This window comes from Trichomycterus rosablanca, chromosome 2, assembly GCF_030014385.1.
Source record: "Trichomycterus rosablanca isolate fTriRos1 chromosome 2, fTriRos1.hap1, whole genome shotgun sequence".
In the NCBI taxonomy this organism is placed as follows: domain Eukaryota; kingdom Metazoa; phylum Chordata; class Actinopteri; order Siluriformes; family Trichomycteridae; genus Trichomycterus; species Trichomycterus rosablanca.
This window is the reverse complement of record NC_085989.1, coordinates 59,846,250-59,867,346: the sequence shown is the minus strand read 5'-3', so window position 1 is coordinate 59,867,346 and position 21,097 is coordinate 59,846,250. Positions and strand designations below refer to the sequence as shown.

General features: G+C 43.6%; 2 protein-coding genes across 2 annotated transcripts in view; one reads left to right on the top strand and one right to left on the bottom strand.

Moving 5' to 3' along the window:
• The window catches only part of LOC134303002 (NACHT, LRR and PYD domains-containing protein 3-like), a 220,874-nt gene that overhangs the window by 45,553 nt on the left and 154,224 nt on the right, over positions 1 to 21,097 (top strand). The window lies entirely within an intron of this gene.
• LOC134336044 (GTPase IMAP family member 9-like) lies at positions 882 to 2,726 on the bottom strand. Its single transcript, XM_063018718.1, has 2 exons — positions 2,647 to 2,726; positions 882 to 2,257 (listed from the first exon to the last, which is right to left on the bottom strand). The coding sequence occupies exon 2, from the start codon at positions 2,219 to 2,221 to the stop codon at positions 1,565 to 1,567; it is 657 nt and encodes a 218-aa protein (XP_062874788.1). The 5' UTR covers positions 2,222 to 2,257; positions 2,647 to 2,726; the 3' UTR covers positions 882 to 1,564.

The window sequence follows — 21,097 nt, the reverse complement described above, 5'->3', positions numbered from 1 at the left end:
TTTTAAGGAGTTTTTCCTGACCCTGTTGCCCTCGGCTGCTCAACAGTTTTTTGGGGGGTTTATTTTGGTCCTGGATGCAGTAAAGCTGCTTTGAGACGATGTCTATTATAAACAGAGCTATACAAATACATTTACCTTGATTTACGTGTATTTTTGGAAGGTGTTTCCTGTTTGTTTGTTGTTGAAAGTTCTAGATATCATCCATTAGTAATCCATGAAAAATAGCATCAGTAATTTTGGGACGAACCCCTTTTAGGTTTTCTAAACTTCTTTTACACTTACACCACATGTACTGAACCCTCATGCTAATGAACTCCACAAAAACAAGCATCAGTGTAAAATAAACACACAATTCTATAATATGTGTGTTTTGTTTAATTGAATATAGATTTTAATTACAATTTAAACAAGAATAATTGAATCATCTAAACTACATAACACAATAATCTACATATTTATTTATTTATTTAAACAGGATTGAGAAGAAAATTAAGCTCCATCTATCTTGGTAAATCTTGTGTTACACATAAAAGTGAAATTAAGATCAGAAATATTTTATCATTTTCTTTGTTTTTATTTAAATGATCATGCAGTTTAATTCTAGATTAAATTTATTTGGTTTTACTAAGTTAATAAAGATGAATAAAGTAACAGCACATATAAACTACATATACACATTAGCTTTACAGTAAATAATTCTAATATTTTATGTAGTTTGACATTATTGTGTAGATTGTGAGTACTCAAGTAGATTCTTGAGTAAAAATACAGAGAATAAGAATAAAAAAAACAAGATGCTTATAGAAGCGTATAGATCAGAACATTTAATCAGACACAATCTAGAACTAGAGAATCTTAGAACTAAAATCATTCTCATGTTTTTTAAGACTGTAAATAATTTGTTTGTGATTTTTACTATTTTTCTCTATTGCTGCTACTCTACTGGAGAGATGCCATACAAAATATCATTGTACTTGTTGTAACGACTGGTTAGAGTGGGAAGGCCCCTTGGAGAGAGAACAATGGCGCTTAGTTACTAGCCCTGTCTTCTCAAGGAAACACATACACACAGGAGTCCACCAGTGCAGGGTAATGGGAGTATTTATTACCCACACTTCCATTTATCACAATCCAGGATAACAGCAGTAGAATAGAACAGTCAGGCTACAATCTGAGCTAAACACCATGCTCTTATCTATCGCTGTCTGAACACTCTCTCTGCACATGCTCATACCTCTTAAAGGTAAGATTGTGTATAGTCACAATAAAGATTCTACTCTATTCTAATATAGAAACTATTATAGCAGTATAGAAATGATTTAATAATTAAACCATCTCTCTGTGTCTCCTTGTGATTTTAAACTCTCATTAATTGAAGTTACTCTTTACTTCAGAAGGGTTCTGCAGGGTTCTGCCTTCTGAACAGAACCTCTGATTCCTCAATCACCAGCAACTAGTTCCTACAACAAATGCTCCCTATCCTGTCCATGCAAATACCTTGACAATGATCTCAAAGCCAGTTCAATTAGCTGGCTCAACTCCTAAGTAAAAAATATCAATAATCCTAAAAAGAAACAACCTTAACTGTTTCCCAGAATTTCTCCCAGGTTAAGCCCTGTGCTACCCTATACATCTCATTAGTGTAGCATCCTCCTCCATTCTGCACCACCATCCTGTCTATCTTCTGCAGAAGTTCAGGGACCTGCTGTTTGTTCTTTAGAGCTGAGTTGTTAATTATGTGAAATCTTCTTCCACACTGATCTAAAGCTCTTCTGAGATGTTCATTTCTGCTTATTTCCTGATCTATTATTTTCTCGCTTCCACCCTCACCATGAGTAAACAGAAGAATTGTGTGATCTAAAACCTTCTGACCAAAAACCTTCTGTAACCTTTTAATTATTTCCTCTTCCTGTTCTGTGAATGTATCAAACCTGAAAACCAGAATGAAAGCATGAACTCCTGATTGTGAGAGATAAACACTCCTGCACAACTCCATCCCTAACTGATCTTGTGGCAGTGTTGTGTTAAATAATCCTGGTGTATCAACCACACGTACATGTTTTCCTCCTATCACAGCTTCTACACATTCACTTTGTTTTGTTACTGAGCTTAAAGATCTCTCTGATCTGAAAGCATTTTTTCCCAGAATGGTGTTTCCTGTTGCACTCTTCCCAACACCAGTCCTTCCCAGCAGCACGATCCACCGTTCCTCCTTGTTCATCTCAGCAGATCTGATCTCTGGATCTCTTACTGGATCCTTTTAGTCACAGACAGAAAAAAGAAAAGAAAGAAAGAAAGAAAGAAAGGAGTAAAATGTTTATACATCATGTGGTAAATGGCATATAAACACACACTTTGCTGCTGTAACACCCTAAACGTTTCTGAGAAGGCTTTCCACAATGTTTGTGTGTCTGTGGACATGTTGGATGAGAAACCTGGTTCACCATCAACATTCACATTTATATTTGGTTAGGGCTCTGTGATGGAGACTGCAGGTCCTTCACACTCATTAAATCATGTGATTTTGGACCTTAATTTGTGTACAGAGACACAGTCCTGTTCCTGATCTGTAGCAGCAACAAAACAATCTATCTGAAATATATTAATAATTCTTACAAAAACAGAGCAATCAATGGAAATTCTTACTGATATTGTGGAATCAGTTGCACAGTTTCCTGTTGAAGATGATGTATCAATATTAGAGTTTCTGGACTTTCTTCACTTCCTGTGAATTGTAAATAAAACTTGTTATTATTAACCCTCGCTGCTCCCCCGGCTTCCTTTCTGCCTTCTGGGTCCCTCGCTGCTCCCCTGGTTTCCTTCCTGCCTTCTGGGTCCCTCGCTGCTCCTGCCCTGAGTATTTTTTTATTCTTTTAGTCCTTAATAAATTATTAAACCTTACCTCTGTGTCTGTGTGGTGTTTGCTTTGAGATTCCTAAAAAATCTTACTGGCTTATTGACAACCGCCCCGGAAACAAGTCAGGCTTGAAGATCCTTAGAGATGTTTGTAGTGACTTGCTGGGACTGGGTTGGAATTCTTGGAGAAATGTTAGTAGGTGGGGGTCACTTCAAATAAGGTTTAGTATTGTTTAAAACCTTACCTTTAAACCTAATTCGTTTAAAACCTAATTCATGGTTCATATTTACAATTTATAAAGAACTTTCTTTGAACTGCAGAATAATGGAGTATAAAAGATTCTAGTTAGTAAAGTGTAGATGCTACTGAGCTGCATTTAGTCTATTAGACACCATTACATTTTTCACACTGGGCCAGTTGGTGTCTGATAATGTTTTATCAGAGTAATATATATAATAATATAAAGTAATCAAATGATCACATAAACTAACTCACATCTACTATTTTTTAGGTTCAGTAGTTGATTAAACATTTGAAACAGTTTTAGAAATGTGCGAAAATAGACAAACAGTACTGCTTTTTTCTAATGTATGACAGCACTCGTACCTCAGTTATTCCACTCAATTCAGCAGATCCACTGATTGACTGACACTTTATTCTGGGTTCCAAACTAATTTCCTCCCACTAAGTAGTGTGAGGGAATTTTTAATATATTTTAAATAAATTAGAAGTTTTAATACATTTATACATTTTTCTATAATCTTTAACATTTTGGTGCAAGTCATCTGAGGTCAAAAAGTTAATTATTCTGTATGTCTGTAAGGTCTGTTATTTTTGGAGACTAGCTCTGCTTTGAAACTAGACAGTACTTCCTGTTTTTTGAGTTAGCTTTGAAATCTGCCCAGAGATAGAATGTTCTAGAAATCACCAAGGCTTTGGCCAACACCCTGAAGTGAGTATAAGTAATGTGATTTTTCTTTGTCTCATCACACATTCTCTGATGGACTGCAGGTTGACTGTAGATGAGATGTGTCCTACTGCAATAGATCTTGCGCAATAAACCTTTTGCATGAATCCTGGGACGTCCTGATTTTATTCTGAGTCTTTGTTACTAGGTCTCATTTTTTTCTATGACAGTAGTTACTGTAGTAGCACAAAAATGTAAAAGTGCACTCAGTGGTAGTAATAATAAAAATGTTAAAAATACAAATATCTACAAAATGGACAGTAAGATTCTACTTCTTTGTTTTACTACACACGTCCACAGATTTAATCATTGTTTGTTAATTACAGTACCTACAGCAGTTTAATCATAATGGCCTGAACTATAGAATATGACCAAAGGTATGTAGACACCCCTTAGGTGCTTCTGTCACACCCATTGCTAATGGGAATCAATATTAATAGCCAGAGTTTTAATCAGAAGTGTATTGTGTGGTATCTACATAGTTTTGGTCATGTTTTGTAAATAAAATATATTATTTTGTTTAATAGCCAGTCATAAATTACTCACCTTGGTTGGGGTTTCTCTGTATAATTCCTTCCCTGTTCAGTTCAGAATAGACACAAATACTTTCTGTTTCACTTTATAAAACCACTGCAGCTCCACCCACCATCAGAAACAATAACAAAGTAAGTGGTGCTGTAACACACACACACACACACACACACACACACACACACACACACACACACACATGATCTCAGCAGGTTTAAATTGGTTTACAGAATATAACTGCTGATAATGTAAGTTTCTTCTTCTATATGTAAACTAAATATCACAATACCTTTTATCTTACAATGTATTGAAAATAAATAGAAATGAAACTGTCCTGTACAATAAAGTGCCATGAAAAGGTATTTACCTCTGTCTGATTTCTTCTGGGTTTACATATTACCTCTAACAACAGCATGTAAGAAGTAATTACTTAATTAACCAGTTACACTCCCCTCTATAATTACTGGAACCTCTGGTAAAGAGCTAGTAAAAATGGTGATAAGAAATCCAGCTTTTAGCTAATGAGCTTCATCTCTCACTGAAAATATGAGAAAATTTACCACAATTATCACCACTCTTACATTTGATACGTTCTATCTCATTTTGTCAATAAAGCAACACTAAGTCTTCTTATAAGCTTGGAGAATTGGAGAGGCCCTCTCTTGCATTCATACACACAGTGCTTTTGATAATAATTTTATTTACTATAGAAAAAAGCTCGATTTTAATTGTATTGAGTACTAAATTGCTAAAATTAAAACTATTTTAAGTATATTTAATTCAACTTAAGTATAGTACAGCATGTTTTTTTAAACTCCATGTTTCTTAAACTTAAAGTGAAAGCTTTTAATCAGTATTCCAAGTGCAACTGCAGAAAAAATAGACTTTCATCTAGAATGTGAGACAAAGTACCATTTATATTTACATTTACATTTTCGGCATTTAGCAGATGCTCTTATCCAGAGTAACTTACAGAAGAGCTTCCATAGTGAACATTTCATTACTCTAGTTTAAGTAACAACAGTCCAAAAACACACATCTGCTAAAACCTGTTAGAACCAGTACAAGTCAGTTTAAGTTCTCAGTAAAGAGGTGATGAAGGTTTTTATTCGTTTTTTAAAGACAGCAAAAGACAGCAGTAGGGTGATGATGTACAGCAGTGAGGTGATGATGTACAGCAGTGAGGTGATGATATATAGCAGTGGGGTGATGATATATAGCAGTGGGGTGATGATATATAGCAGTGAGGTGATGATGTACAGCAGTGAGGTGATGATGTACAGCAGTGGGGTGATGATATATAGCAGTGGGGTGATGATATATAGCAGTGAGGTGATGATGTACAGCAGTGAGGTGATGATATATAGCAGTGGGGTGATGATATATAGCAGTGAGGTGATGATGTACAGCAGTGAGGTGATGATGTACAGCAGTGGGGTGATGATATATAGCAGTGGGGTGATGATATATAGCAGTGAGGTGATGATGTACAGCAGTGAGGTGATGATATATAGCAGTGGGGTGATGATATATAGCAGTGAGGTGATGATGTACAGCAGTGGGGTGATGATATATAGCAGTGGGGTGATGATATATAGCAGTGAGGTGATGACGTACAGCAGTGGGGTGATGATATATAGCAGTGGGGTGATGATATATAGCAGTGAGGTGATGATGTACAGCAGTGAGGTGATGATGTACAGCAGTGGGGTGATGCTGTACAGCAGTAAGGTGATGATGTACAGCAGTGAGGTGATGATGTACAGCAGTGGGGTGATGATGTACAGCAGTGAGGTGATGATGTACAGCAGTGGGGTGATATTATATAGCAGTGGGGTGATGATATAGCAGTGAGGTGATGATGTACAGCAGTGGGGTGATGATATATAGCAGTGAGGTGATGATGTACAGCAGTGGGGTGATGATGTACAGCAGTGAGGTGATGATATATAGCAGTGGGGTGATGATATATAGCAGTGAGGTGATGATGTACAGCAGTGGGGTGATGATGTACAGCAGTGGGGTGATGATATATAGCAGTGGGGTGATTATGTACAGCAGTGGGGTGGTGATGTACAGCAGTGGGGTGATGATGTACAGCAGTGGGGTGATGATGTACAGCAGTGAGGTGATGATGTACAGCAGTGGGGTGATGATGTACAGCAATGGGGTGAAGATGTAAAGCAGTGGGGTGATGATGTACAGTAGTGAGGTGATGATGAGGCAGCAGTGAGGTGATGATGTACAGCAGTGGGGTGATGATGTACAGTAGTGAGGTGATGATGAGGCAGCAGTGAGGTGATGATGTACAGCAGTGGGGTGATGATGTACAGCAGTGGGGTGATGATGTACAGTAGTGGGGTGATGATGTACAGCAGTGAGGTGATGATGTACAGCAGTGAGGTGATGATGTACAGCAGTGAGGTGATGATGTACAGCAGTGAGGTGATGATGTACAGCAGTGGGGTGATGATGTACAGCAGTGGGGTGATGATGTACAGCAGTGAGGTGATGATGTACAGCAGTGAGGTGATGTACAGCAGTGAGGTGATGATGTATAGCAGTGAGGTGATGATGTACAGCAGTGAGGTGATGATGTACAGCAGTGAGGTGATGATGTACAGCAGTGAGGTGATGATGTACAGCAGTGAGGTGATGATGTACAGCAGTGAGGTGATGATGTACAGCAGTGGGGTGATGATGTACAGCAGTGGGGTGATGATGTACAGCAGTGGGGTGATGATGTACAGCAGTGAGGTGATGATGTACAGCAGTGGGGTGATGATGTACAACAGTGGGGTGATGATGTACAGTAGTGGGGTGATGATGTACAGTAGTGGGGTGATGATGTACAACAGTGGGGTGATGGTGTACAGCAGTGAGGTGATGATGTGGCAGCAGTGAGGTGATGATGTACAGCAGTGGGGTGATGATGTACAACAATGAGGTGATGATGTACAGCAGTGGGGTGATGATATACAGCAGTGGGGTGATGATATACAGTAGTGGGGTGATGATGTACAACAGTGGGGTGATGGTGTACAGCAGTGGGGTGATGATGTACAGCAGTGGGGTGATGATGTACAGCAGTGGGGTGATGATGTACAGTAGTGGGGTGATGATGTACAGTAGTGGGGTGATGATGTACAGCAGTGGGGTGATGATGTACAGTAGTGGGGTGATGATGTACAGCAGTGAGGTGATGATGTATAGCAGTGGGGTGATGATGTACAGCAGTGGGGTGATGATGTACAGCAGTGAGGTGATGATGTACAGCAGTGAGGTGATGATGTACAGCAGTGGGGTGATGATGTACAGCAGTGAGGTGATGATGTACAGCAGTGGGGTGATGATATAGCAGTGGGGTGAGGTTGTACAGCAGTGGGGTGATGATATATAGCAGTGGGGTGATGATGTACAGCAGTGAGGTGATGATGTACAGCAGTGGGGTGATGATATATAGCAGTGGGGTGATGATATATAGCAGTGAGGTGATGATGTGGCAGCAGTGGGGTGATGATGTGGCAGCAGTGCGGTGATGATGTACAGCAGTGGGGTGATGATGTACAGCAGTGGGGTGATGATGTACAGCAGTGGGGTGATGATGTACAGTAGTGGGGTGATGATGTACAGCAGTGAGGTGATGGTGTACAGCAGTGGGGTGATGATGTACAGCAGTGGGGTGATGATGTACAGTAGTGGGGTGATGATGTACAGCAGTGAGGTGATGATGTACAGCAGTGGGGTGATGATATAGCAGTGGGGTGAGGATGTACAGCAGTGGGGTGATGATATATAGCAGTGGGGTGATGATGTACAGCAGTGAGGTGATGATGTACAGCAGTGGGGTGATGATATATAGCAGTGGGGTGATGATATATAGCAGTGAGGTGATGATGTGGCAGCAGTGGGGTGATGATGTGGCAGCAGTGCGGTGATGATGTACAGCAGTGGGGTGATGATGTACAGCAGTGAGGTGATGATGTACAGCAGTGAGGTGATGATGTACAGCAGTGAGGTGATGATGTACAGCAGTGGGGTGATGATGTACAGCAGTGGGGTGATGATATATAGCAGTGAGGTGATGATGTACAGCAGTGGGGTGATGATGTACAGCAGTGGGGTGATGATATATAGCAGTGGGGTGATGATATATAGCAGTGAGGTGATGTACAGCAGTGGGGTGATAATGTACAGCAGTGGGGTGATGATGTACAGCAGTGGGGTGATGATATATAGCAGTGGGTTGATGATATATAGCAGTGAGGTGATGTACAGCAGTGGGGTGATGATGTACAGCAGTGGGGTGATGATGTACAGCAGTGGGGTGATGATATATAGCAGTGGGTTGATGATATATAGCAGTGAGGTGATGTACAGCAGTGGGGTGATAATGTACAGCAGTGGGGTGATAATGTACAGCAGTGGGGTGATGATGTACAGCAGTGGGGTGATGATATATAGCAGTGGGGTGATGATATATAGCAGTGAGGTGATGTACAGCAGTGGGGTGATAATGTACAGCAGTGGGGTGATGATGTACAGCAGTGGGGTGATGATATATAGCAGTGGGTTGATGATATATAGCAGTGAGGTGATGTACAGCAGTGGGGTGATGATGTACAGCAGTGGGGTGATGATGTACAGCAGTGGGGTGATGATATATAGCAGTGAGGTGATGTACAGCAGTGGGGTGATAATGTACAGCAGTGGGGTGATAATGTACAGCAGTGGGGTGATAATGTACAGTAGTGGGGTGATGATGTACAGCAGTGAGGTGATGATGTACAGCAGTGGGGTGATGATGTACAGCAGTGGGGTGATGATGTACAGCAGTGGGGTGATGATGTACAGCAGTGAGGTGATGATGTACAGCAGTGGGGTGATGATGTACAGCAGTGGGGTGATGATGTACAGTAGTGGGGTGATGATGTACAGTAGTGGGGTGATGATGTACAGCAGTGAGGTGATGGTGTACAGCAGTGAGGTTATGATGTACAGCAGTGGGGTGATGATGTACAGCAGTGGGGTGATGATGTACAGCAGTGAGGTGATGATGTACAGCAGTGGGGTGATGATGTACAGCAGTGGGGTGATGATGTACAGTAGTGGGGTGATGATGTACAGTAGTGGGGTGATGATGTACAGTAGTGGGGTGATGATGTACAACAGTGGGGTGATGGTGTACAGCAGTGAGGTTATGATGTGGCAGCAGTGAGGTGATGATGTACAGCAGTGGGGTGATGATGTACAACAGTGAGGTGATGATGTACAGCAGTGGGGTGATGATGTACAGCAGTGGGGTGATGATGTACAGCAGTGGGGTGATGATGTACAGTAGTGAGGTGATGATGTACAGCAGTGGGGTGATGATGTACAGCAGTGAGGTGTTGATGTACAGCAGTGAGGTGATGATGTACAGCAGTGGGGTGATGATGTACAGCAGTGAGGTGATGATGTACAGCAGTGGGGTGATGATGTACAGCAGTGGGGTGATGATGTACAGCAGTGGGGTGATGATGTACAGCAGTGGGGTGATGATGTACAGCAGTGGGGTGATGATGTACAGCAGTGGGGTGATTATGTACAGCAGTGAGGTGATGATGTACAGCAGTGAGGTGATGATGTACAGCAGTGGGGTGATGATGTACAGCAGTGGGGTGATGATGTACAGCAGTGAAGTGATGATGTACAGCAGTGGGGTGATGATGTACAGCAGTGGGGTGATGATGTACAGCAGTGAGGTGATGATGTACAGCAGTGAGGTGATGATGTACAGCAGTGGGGTGATGATGTACAGCAGTGGGGTGATGATATATAGCAGTGGGGTGATGATATATAGCAGTGGGGTGATGATGTACAGCAGTGAGGTGATGATGTACAGGAGTGGGGTGATGATGTACAGCAGTGAGGTGATGATATATAGCAGTGGGGTGATGATATATAGCAGTGAGGTGATGATGTACAGCAGTGGGGTGATGATGTACAGCAGTGGGGTGATGATATATAGCAGTGGGGTGATGATGTACAGCAGTGGGGTGATGATATATAGCAGTGGGGTGATTATGTACAGCAGTGGGGTGGTGATGTACAGCAGTGGGGTGATGATGTACAGCAGTGGGGTGATGATGTACAGCAGTGAGGTGATGATGTACAGCAGTGGGGTGATGATGTACAGCAATGGGGTGAAGATGTAAAGCAGTGGGGTGATGATGTACAGTAGTGAGGTGATGATGAGGCAGCAGTGAGGTGATGATGTACAGCAGTGGGGTGATGATGTACAGTAGTGAGGTGATGATGAGGCAGCAGTGAGGTGATGATGTACAGCAGTGGGGTGATGATGTACAGCAGTGGGGTGATGATGTACAGTAGTGGGGTGATGATGTACAGCAGTGAGGTGATGATGTACAGCAGTGAGGTGATGATGTACAGCAGTGAGGTGATGATGTACAGCAGTGAGGTGATGATGTACAGCAGTGCGGTGATGATGTACAGCAGTGGGGTGATGATGTACAGCAGTGAGGTGATGATGTACAGCAGTGAGGTGATGATGTACAGCAGTGAGGTGATGATGTACAGCAGTGGGGTGATGATGTACAGCAGTGGGGTGATGATATATAGCAGTGAGGTGATGATGTACAGCAGTGGGGTGATGATGTACAGCAGTGGGGTGATGATATATAGCAGTGGGGTGATGATATATAGCAGTGAGGTGATGTACAGCAGTGGGGTGATAATGTACAGCAGTGGGGTGATGATGTACAGCAGTGGGGTGATGATATATAGCAGTGGGTTGATGATATATAGCAGTGAGGTGATGTACAGCAGTGGGGTGATGATGTACAGCAGTGGGGTGATGATGTACAGCAGTGGGGTGATGATATATAGCAGTGGGTTGATGATATATAGCAGTGAGGTGATGTACAGCAGTGGGGTGATAATGTACAGCAGTGGGGTGATAATGTACAGCAGTGGGGTGATGATGTACAGCAGTGGGGTGATGATATATAGCAGTGGGGTGATGATATATAGCAGTGAGGTGATGTACAGCAGTGGGGTGATAATGTACAGCAGTGGGGTGATGATGTACAGCAGTGGGGTGATGATATATAGCAGTGGGTTGATGATATATAGCAGTGAGGTGATGTACAGCAGTGGGGTGATGATGTACAGCAGTGGGGTGATGATGTACAGCAGTGGGGTGATGATATATAGCAGTGAGGTGATGTACAGCAGTGGGGTGATAATGTACAGCAGTGGGGTGATAATGTACAGCAGTGGGGTGATAATGTACAGTAGTGGGGTGATGATGTACAGCAGTGAGGTGATGATGTACAGCAGTGGGGTGATGATGTACAGCAGTGGGGTGATGATGTACAGCAGTGGGGTGATGATGTACAGCAGTGAGGTGATGATGTACAGCAGTGGGGTGATGATGTACAGCAGTGGGGTGATGATGTACAGTAGTGGGGTGATGATGTACAGTAGTGGGGTGATGATGTACAGCAGTGAGGTGATGGTGTACAGCAGTGAGGTTATGATGTACAACAGTGAGGTGATGATGTACAGCAGTGGGGTGATGATGTACAGCAGTGGGGTGATGATGTACAACAGTGAGGTGATGATGTACAGCAGTGGGGTGATGATGTACAGCAGTGGGGTGATGATGTACAGCAGTGGGGTGATGATGTACAGTAGTGAGGTGATGATGTACAGCAGTGGGGTGATGATGTACAGCAGTGGGGTGATGATGTACAGCAGTGAAGTGATGATGTACAGCAGTGGGGTGATGATGTACAGCAGTGGGGTGATGATGTACAGCAGTGAGGTGATGATGTACAGCAGTGAGGTGATGATGTACAGCAGTGGGGTGATGATGTACAGCAGTGGGGTGATGATATATAGCAGTGGGGTGATGATATATAGCAGTGGGGTGATGATGTACAGCAGTGAGGTGATGATGTACAGGAGTGGGGTGATGATGTACAGCAGTGAGGTGATGATATATAGCAGTGGGGTGATGATATATAGCAGTGAGGTGATGATGTACAGCAGTGGGGTGATGATGTACAGCAGTGGGGTGATGATATATAGCAGTGGGGTGATGATGTACAGCAGTGGGGTGATGATATATAGCAGTGGGGTGATTATGTACAGCAGTGGGGTGGTGATGTACAGCAGTGGGGTGATGATGTACAGCAGTGGGGTGATGATGTACAGCAGTGAGGTGATGATGTACAGCAGTGGGGTGATGATGTACAGCAATGGGGTGAAGATGTAAAGCAGTGGGGTGATGATGTACAGTAGTGAGGTGATGATGAGGCAGCAGTGAGGTGATGATGTACAGCAGTGGGGTGATGATGTACAGTAGTGAGGTGATGATGAGGCAGCAGTGAGGTGATGATGTACAGCAGTGGGGTGATGATGTACAGCAGTGGGGTGATGATGTACAGTAGTGGGGTGATGATGTACAGCAGTGAGGTGATGATGTACAGCAGTGAGGTGATGATGTACAGCAGTGAGGTGATGATGTACAGCAGTGAGGTGATGATGTACAGCAGTGGGGTGATGATGTACAGCAGTGGGGTGATGATGTACAGCAGTGAGGTGATGATGTACAGCAGTGAGGTGATGTACAGCAGTGAGGTGATGATGTATAGCAGTGAGGTGATGATGTACAGCAGTGAGGTGATGATGTACAGCAGTGAGGTGATGATGTATAGCAGTGAGGTGATGATGTACAGCAGTGAGGTGATGATGTACAGCAGTGAGGTGATGATGTACAGCAGTGAGGTGATGATGTACAGCAGTGGGGTGATGATGTAAAGCAGTGGGGTGATGATGTACAGCAGTGGGGTGATGATGTACAGCAGTGAGGTGATGATGTACAGCAGTGGGGTGATGATATATAGCAGTGGGGTGATGATGTACAGCAGTGAGGTGATGATATATAGCAGTGGGGTGATGATGTACAGCAGTGGGGTGATGATATATAGCAGTGGGGTGATGATGTACAGCAGTGAGGTGATGATGTGGCAGCAGTGAGGTGATGATGTACAGCAGTGAGGTGATGATATACAGCAGTGGGGTGATGATGTACAGCAGTGGGGTGATGATGTACAGCAGTGAGGTGATGATGTACAGCAGTGGGGTGATGATGTACAGCAGTGAGGTGATGATGTACAGCAGTGGGGTGATGATGTACAACAGTGGGGTGATGATGTACAGTAGTGGGGTGATGATGTACAGTAGTGGGGTGATGATGTACAACAGTGGGGTGATGGTGTACAGCAGTGAGGTGATGATGTGGCAGCAGTGAGGTGATGATGTACAGCAGTGGGGTGATGATGTACAACAATGAGGTGATGATGTACAGCAGTGGGGTGATGATATACAGCAGTGGGGTGATGATATACAGTAGTGGGGTGATGATGTACAACAGTGGGGTGATGGTGTACAGCAGTGGGGTGATGATGTACAGCAGTGGGGTGATGATGTACAGCAGTGGGGTGATGATGTACAGTAGTGGGGTGATGATGTACAGTAGTGGGGTGATGATGTACAACAGTGGGGTGATGATGTACAGCAGTGGGGTGATGATGTACAGTAGTGGGGTGATGATGTACAGCAGTGAGGTGATGGTGTACAGCAGTGGGGTGATGATGTACAGCAGTGGGGTGATGATGTACAGTAGTGGGGTGATGATGTACAGCAGTGAGGTGATGATGTACAGCAGTGGGGTGATGATATAGCAGTGGGGTGAGGATGTACAGCAGTGGGGTGATGATATATAGCAGTGGGGTGATGATGTACAGCAGTGAGGTGATGATGTACAGCAGTGGGGTGATGATGTACAGCAGTGGGGTGATGATATATAGCAGTGGGGTGATGATATATAGCAGTGAGGTGATGATGTGGCAGCAGTGGGGTGATGATGTGGCAGCAGTGCGGTGATGATGTACAGCAGTGGGGTGATGATGTACAGCAGTGAGGTGATGATGTACAGCAGTGAGGTGATGATGTACAGCAGTGAGGTGATGATGTACAGCAGTGGGGTGATGATGTACAGCAGTGGGGTGATGATATATAGCAGTGAGGTGATGATGTACAGCAGTGGGGTGATGATGTACAGCAGTGGGGTGATGATATATAGCAGTGGGGTGATGATATATAGCAGTGAGGTGATGTACAGCAGTGGGGTGATAATGTACAGCAGTGGGGTGATGATGTACAGCAGTGGGGTGATGATATATAGCAGTGGGTTGATGATATATAGCAGTGAGGTGATGTACAGCAGTGGGGTGATGATGTACAGCAGTGGGGTGATGATGTACAGCAGTGGGGTGATGATATATAGCAGTGGGTTGATGATATATAGCAGTGAGGTGATGTACAGCAGTGGGGTGATAATGTACAGCAGTGGGGTGATAATGTACAGCAGTGGGGTGATGATGTACAGCAGTGGGGTGATGATATATAGCAGTGGGGTGATGATATATAGCAGTGAGGTGATGTACAGCAGTGGGGTGATAATGTACAGCAGTGGGGTGATGATGTACAGCAGTGGGGTGATGATATATAGCAGTGGGTTGATGATATATAGCAGTGAGGTGATGTACAGCAGTGGGGTGATGATGTACAGCAGTGGGGTGATGATGTACAGCAGTGGGGTGATGATGTACAGTAGTGGGGTGATGATGTACAGTAGTGGGGTGATGATGTACAGCAGTGAGGTGATGGTGTACAGCAGTGAGGTTATGATGTACAGCAGTGGGGTGATGATGTACAGCAGTGGGGTGATGATGTACAGCAGTGAGGTGATGATGTACAGCAGTGGGGTGATGATGTACAGCAGTGGGGTGATGATGTACAGTAGTGGGGTGATGATGTACAGTAGTGGGGTGATGATGTACAGTAGTGGGGTGATGATGTACAACAGTGGGGTGATGGTGTACAGCAGTGAGGTTATGATGTGGCAGCAGTGAGGTGATGATGTACAGCAGTGGGGTGATGATGTACAACAGTGAGGTGATGATGTACAACAGTGAGGTGATGATGTACAGCAGTGGGGTGATGATGTACAGCAGTGGGGTGATGATGTACAGCAGTGGGGTGATGATGTACAGTAGTGAGGTGATGATGTACAGCAGTGGGGTGATGATGTACAGCAGTGAGGTGTTGATGTACAGCAGTGAGGTGATGATGTACAGCAGTGGGGTGATGATGTACAGCAGTGAGGTGATGATGTACAGCAGTGGGGTGATGATGTACAGCAGTGGGGTGATGATGTACAGCAGTGGGGTGATGATGTACAGCAGTGGGGTGATGATGTACAGCAGTGGGGTGATGATGTACAGCAGTGGGGTGATTATGTACAGCAGTGAGGTGATGATGTACAGCAGTGAGGTGATGATGTACAGCAGTGGGGTGATGATGTACAGCAGTGGGGTGATGATGTACAGCAGTGAAGTGATGATGTACAGCAGTGGGGTGATGATGTACAGCAGTGGGGTGATGATGTACAGCAGTGAGGTGATGATGTACAGCAGTGAGGTGATGATGTACAGCAGTGAGGTGATGTACAGCAGTGAGGTGATGATGTACAGCAGTGGGGTGATGATGTACAGCAGTGAGGTGATGATGTACAGCAGTGAGGTGATGATGTACAGCAGTGAGGTGATGATGTAAAGCAGTGAGGTGATGATGTACAGAAGTGGGGTGATGATGTACAGCAGTGAGGTGATGATGTACAGCAGTGAGGTGATGATGTACAGCAGTGAGGTGATGATGTACAGCAGTGAGGTGATGATGTACAGCAGTGAGGTGATGTACAGCAGTGAGGTGATGATGTACAGCAGTGGGGTGATGATGTACAGCAGTGAGGTGATGATGTACAGCAGTGAGGTGATGATGTACAGCAGTGAGGTGATGATGTACAGCAGTGGGGTGATGATGTACAGCAGTGAGGTGATGATGTACAGCAGTGAGGTGATGATGTACAGCAGTGAGGTGATGATGTAAAGCAGTGAGGTGATGATGTACGGCAGTGAGGTGATGATGTACGGCAGTGAGGTGATGATGTACGGCAGTGGGGTGATGATGTACAGCAGTGGGGTGATGATGTACAGCAGTGAGGTGATGATGTACAGCAGTGAGGTGATGATGTACAGCAGTGAGGTGATGATGTACAGCAGTGGGGTGATGATGTACAGCAGTGAGGTGATGATGTACAGCAGTGAGGTGATGATGTACAGCAGTGAGGTGATGATGTACAGCAGTGAGGTGATGATGTACAGCAGTGAGGTGATGATGTACAGCAGTGAGGTGATGATGTACAGCAGTGAGGTGATGTACAGCAGTGAGGTGATGATGTACAGCAGTGGGGTGATGATGTACAGCAGTGAGGTGATGATGTACAGCAGTGAGGTGATGATGTACAGCAGTGAGGTGATGATGTACAGCAGTGAGGTGATGATGTACAGCAGTGAGGTGATGATGTACAGCAGTGAGGTGATGATGTACAGCAGTGAGGTGATGATGTACAGCAGTGGGGTGATGATGTACAGCAGTGGGGTGATGATGTACAGCAGTGGGGTGATGATGTACAGCAGTGGGGTGATGATGTACAGCAGTGAGGTGATGATGTACAGCAGTGAGGTGATGATATATAGCAGTGGGGTGATGATGTACAGCAGTGAGGTGATGATGTACAGCAGTGAGGTGATGATATATAGCAGTGGGGTGATGATGTACAGCAGTGAGGTGATGATGTACAGCAGTGGGGTGATGATGTACAGCAGTGGGGTGATGATGTACAGCAGTGGGGTGATGATGTACAGCAGTGGGGTGATGATGTACAGCAGTGGGGTGATGATGTACAGCAGTGAGGTGATGATGTACAGCAGTGGGGTGATGATGTACAGCAGTGGGGTGATGATGTACAGCAGTGAGGTGATGATGTACAGCAGTGGGGTGATGATGTACAGCAGTGGGGTGATGATGTACAGCAGTGGGGTGATGATGTACAGCAGTGAGGTGATGATATATAGCAGTGGGGTGATGATGTACAGCAGTGAGGTGATGATGTACAGCAGTGAGGTGATGATATATAGCAGTGGGGTGATGTCGCAGTGTTTAGGTTTCAAGGATTTTATAGTGGACATTGGAGCTCCTGCCAGGAATGGAGTTGCAGTCGTCCAGTATCTTTGACCTCCATTACCTATTTTTAGCATCCATGCTAAAACACTGCTTAGCTAATCGACTACACACCCTGAATGATAATGTAACGGACCTGAAGGTGCTCATCATGGTTCTTTTCTGTTTCTGCAGGATCTCAGCTATCATGTCTCCTTCTGAAACCCGGATTCTGGTTGTGGGAAAAACTGGAGCTGGAACCAGTTCAACAGGAAACACAATTCTGGGTAGGAAAGCCTTTAAATCAGCGAGCAGCTTCTCCTCATTTACCAGCAAATGTGATAAACAAAGTTCCAGTGTTGCTAATGGAACTGTTACGGTTGTGGACAGTCCTAATTTCTTCCATTTAGCTCTGGTGTGGAAAGATCTGAAGGTGGAAATGGAAGAAGGTGTAAAATGTTCTTTTGGTCTTCATGCTCTCCTGCTCATCCTTAAACCAGAGACCTTCACTGAACAGGAAGTGGATTTTGTTGCATTCTTTAATCAGACGTTTGGTGTGAAAGCTTGGAGATACACCATGGTTCTGTTTACACATGGAGACAAGCTGCACAGGTCTGAACTTGATCAACTCGTTCATGAAAACAGAAGATTACAGAAGCTGCTGGATAGGTGTGAACAATAACGATACAGCAAACACAGAGCAGGTCACTCAATTACTCCAGAAAATCCACACGATGGTTTCATCTAACAGGAACAGCTGCTACACCCTGGAGATGTTCCACCATGCCCATTCACTTAGGGTGTTCTGGACAGGAACCATGCTAGCTGTGTGGAGGGTGAAACCACATTACTTTTACATGCTGTGTGTGATCTTACTAGCTATGGGTGGGATTAACAGCAGAACAGAAGGTTCTGCAGATGTTCTCATGTTCACTCATGGGTTTCTCACAGGAGCTTTATCAGCATTAGCTGGAGCATTCTCACTGAAGCTCTGTACCTCCATGATTAAGAACCGTCTTTGGCATCATCAGAGTAGAGTGAAGATGTTTGGGGTCTCGTGTGGTTTTGTTGCAGGTGGATCATAGGTGGGTGTTTAGGTCTGAGGGAACTTCTGTTCACAGGGTTGGCAGGGTTAGCTGGAGCTACTGGAGGTGTCATCAACACTTACATTATGATGAAGCTGCCCTGGGCTTGAACGACTGAGACTTTTTACCACAGAAATGACGTTTCTTAGATAAGATGCAGTAAGAAACAGTAGCAGCTTTTTATACTCACTTTTAATGATTAAATTAATTATATTTCAATATTTTTTTGATATAGAAACTCGAGAAAAGGACGAGATGCTGGTTATATGTTTTTAATTTGAAGTGCTGATTAATGTGGAACAGGAACTGATGCATCCAGTTGTATGTGTATATTTTACATCATGCCACACGTGGATCGTTTTTATTGCACTACTGTATGTTGAACATGTTGAATAATGGATCATCAACACAAAATAAAGCCTGTTGAGATGTTTAGATGAATACAGGAGTCCACTGGTTTATTTACTGTAAGATATTTAAGACTTGCTGTTTATTGATGTAATGCAGTTCACCTCTATCACACAGGACTGTTTAATACACCTATAGTATTATTATATTGTGTAAACACTGCTCAGATACTGTATGGAATATCATTATTCTATATTATCTTTTTACTGATTTAATATTAATGGAAGTTTTAAACACCTCACTGTCACTGCTGGACTGAGAATCGTCCACCAACCAAAAATATCCAACGACCGCGCCCCGTGGGCAGCGTCCTGTGACCACTGATGAAGGTCTAGAAGATGAGCGACTCAAACAGCAGCAATAGATGAGCGATCGTCTCTGACTTTACATCTACAAGGTGGAGCAACTAGGTAGGAGTGTCTAATAGAGTGGACAGTTAGTGGACACGGTGTTTAAAAACTCCAGCAGCACTGCTGTGTCTGATCCACTCATACCAGCACAACACACACTAACACACCACCACCATGTCAGTGTCACTGCAGTGCTGAGAATGATCCAGCACCTAAATAATACCTGCTCTGTGGTGGTCCTGACCATTGAAGAACAGCAAGGGGGTAACAAAGCATGTAGAGAAACAGATGGACTACAGTCAGTAATTGTAGAACTACAAAGTGCTTCTCTATGGTAAGTGAAGCTGCATTTATTATGATTTATCATTTATTATTATTTATTATAATGTGCTGGTGTCTGTGTGGATAATAAATAATGATCATAATTATTAAGTTCTGTAATAAAGTGGACACGAGTCCCTGAGTTAAAATAAAGTCATTAATAAAGTAAAATCATTCTGAATGTTTTTCATGTTCATGTATTTATTTTCTGTTTTATCTTGATCGAGGTCACAGTGGGTCCTGTGCTAAAATATGTGAGTGAGTGAGTTTACTTTAGTTAGAATAAGCAGTGAAGAAGAAGGTGGTGATGATGGAAAAATAAACACACAATTTTATAGTCATTTTTTTATTGTATATAAATTTTAATTACAATTTAAACAAGAATAAATCATTGATCAATGAATGAATCAGCTAAACTACACAACACAATAATCGACTTATTTATTTATTTATTTAAACATGATTGAGAAGAAAATTAAGCTCCATCTATCTTGGTAAATCTTTGGTTGCAATTAGTTAATAAAGATTAATGAAGTAACAGTACATATATACTACAGTGTATCACAAAAGTGAGTACACCCCTCACATTTCTGCAAATATTTCATTATATCTTTTCATGGGACAACACTATAGAAATAAAACTTGGATATAACTTAACTTAAACTTTGGAAAATAACTCAACACACAGCCATTAATGTCTAAATAGCTGCAACATAAGTGAGTACACCCCACAGTGAACATGTCCAAATTGTGCCCAAAGTGTCAATATTTTGTGTGACCACCATTATTATCCAGCACTGCCTTAACCCTCCTGGGCATGGAATTCACCAGAGCTGCACAGGTTGCTACTGGAATCCTCTTCCACTCCTACATGATGACATCACGGAGCTGGTGGATGTTAGACACCTTGAACTCCTCCACCTTCCACTTGAGGATGCGCCACAGGTGCTCAATTGGGTTTAGTCCATCACCTTTACCTTCAGCTTCCTCAGCAAGGCAGTTGTCATCTTGGAGGTTGTGTCTGGGGTCGTTATCCTGTTGGAAAACTGCCATGAGGCCCAGTTTTCGAAGGGAGGGGATCATGCTCTGTTTCAGAATGTCACAGTACATGTTGGAATTCATGTTTCCCTCAATGAACTGCAGCTCCCCAGTGCCAGCAACACTCATGCAGCCCAAGACCATGATGCTACCACCACCATGCTTGACTGCAGGCAAGATACAGTTGTCTTGGTACTTCTCACCAGGGCGCCGCCACACATGCTGGACACCATCTGAGCCAAACAAGTTTATCTTGGTCTCGTCAGACCACAGGGCATTCCAGTAATCCATGTTCTTGGACTGCTTGTCTTCAGCAAACTGTTTGCTGGCTTTCTTGTGCGTCAGCTTCCTTCTGGGATGACGACCATGCAGACCGAGTTGATGCAGTGTGCTGCGTATGGTCTGA

Bases quoted from the DNA above. Each gene is read 5' to 3' on its own strand.
- LOC134336044 (XM_063018718.1), bottom strand. From the start codon at position 2,221: ATGAACAAGGAGGAACGGTGGATCGTGCTGCTGGGAAGGACTGGTGTT.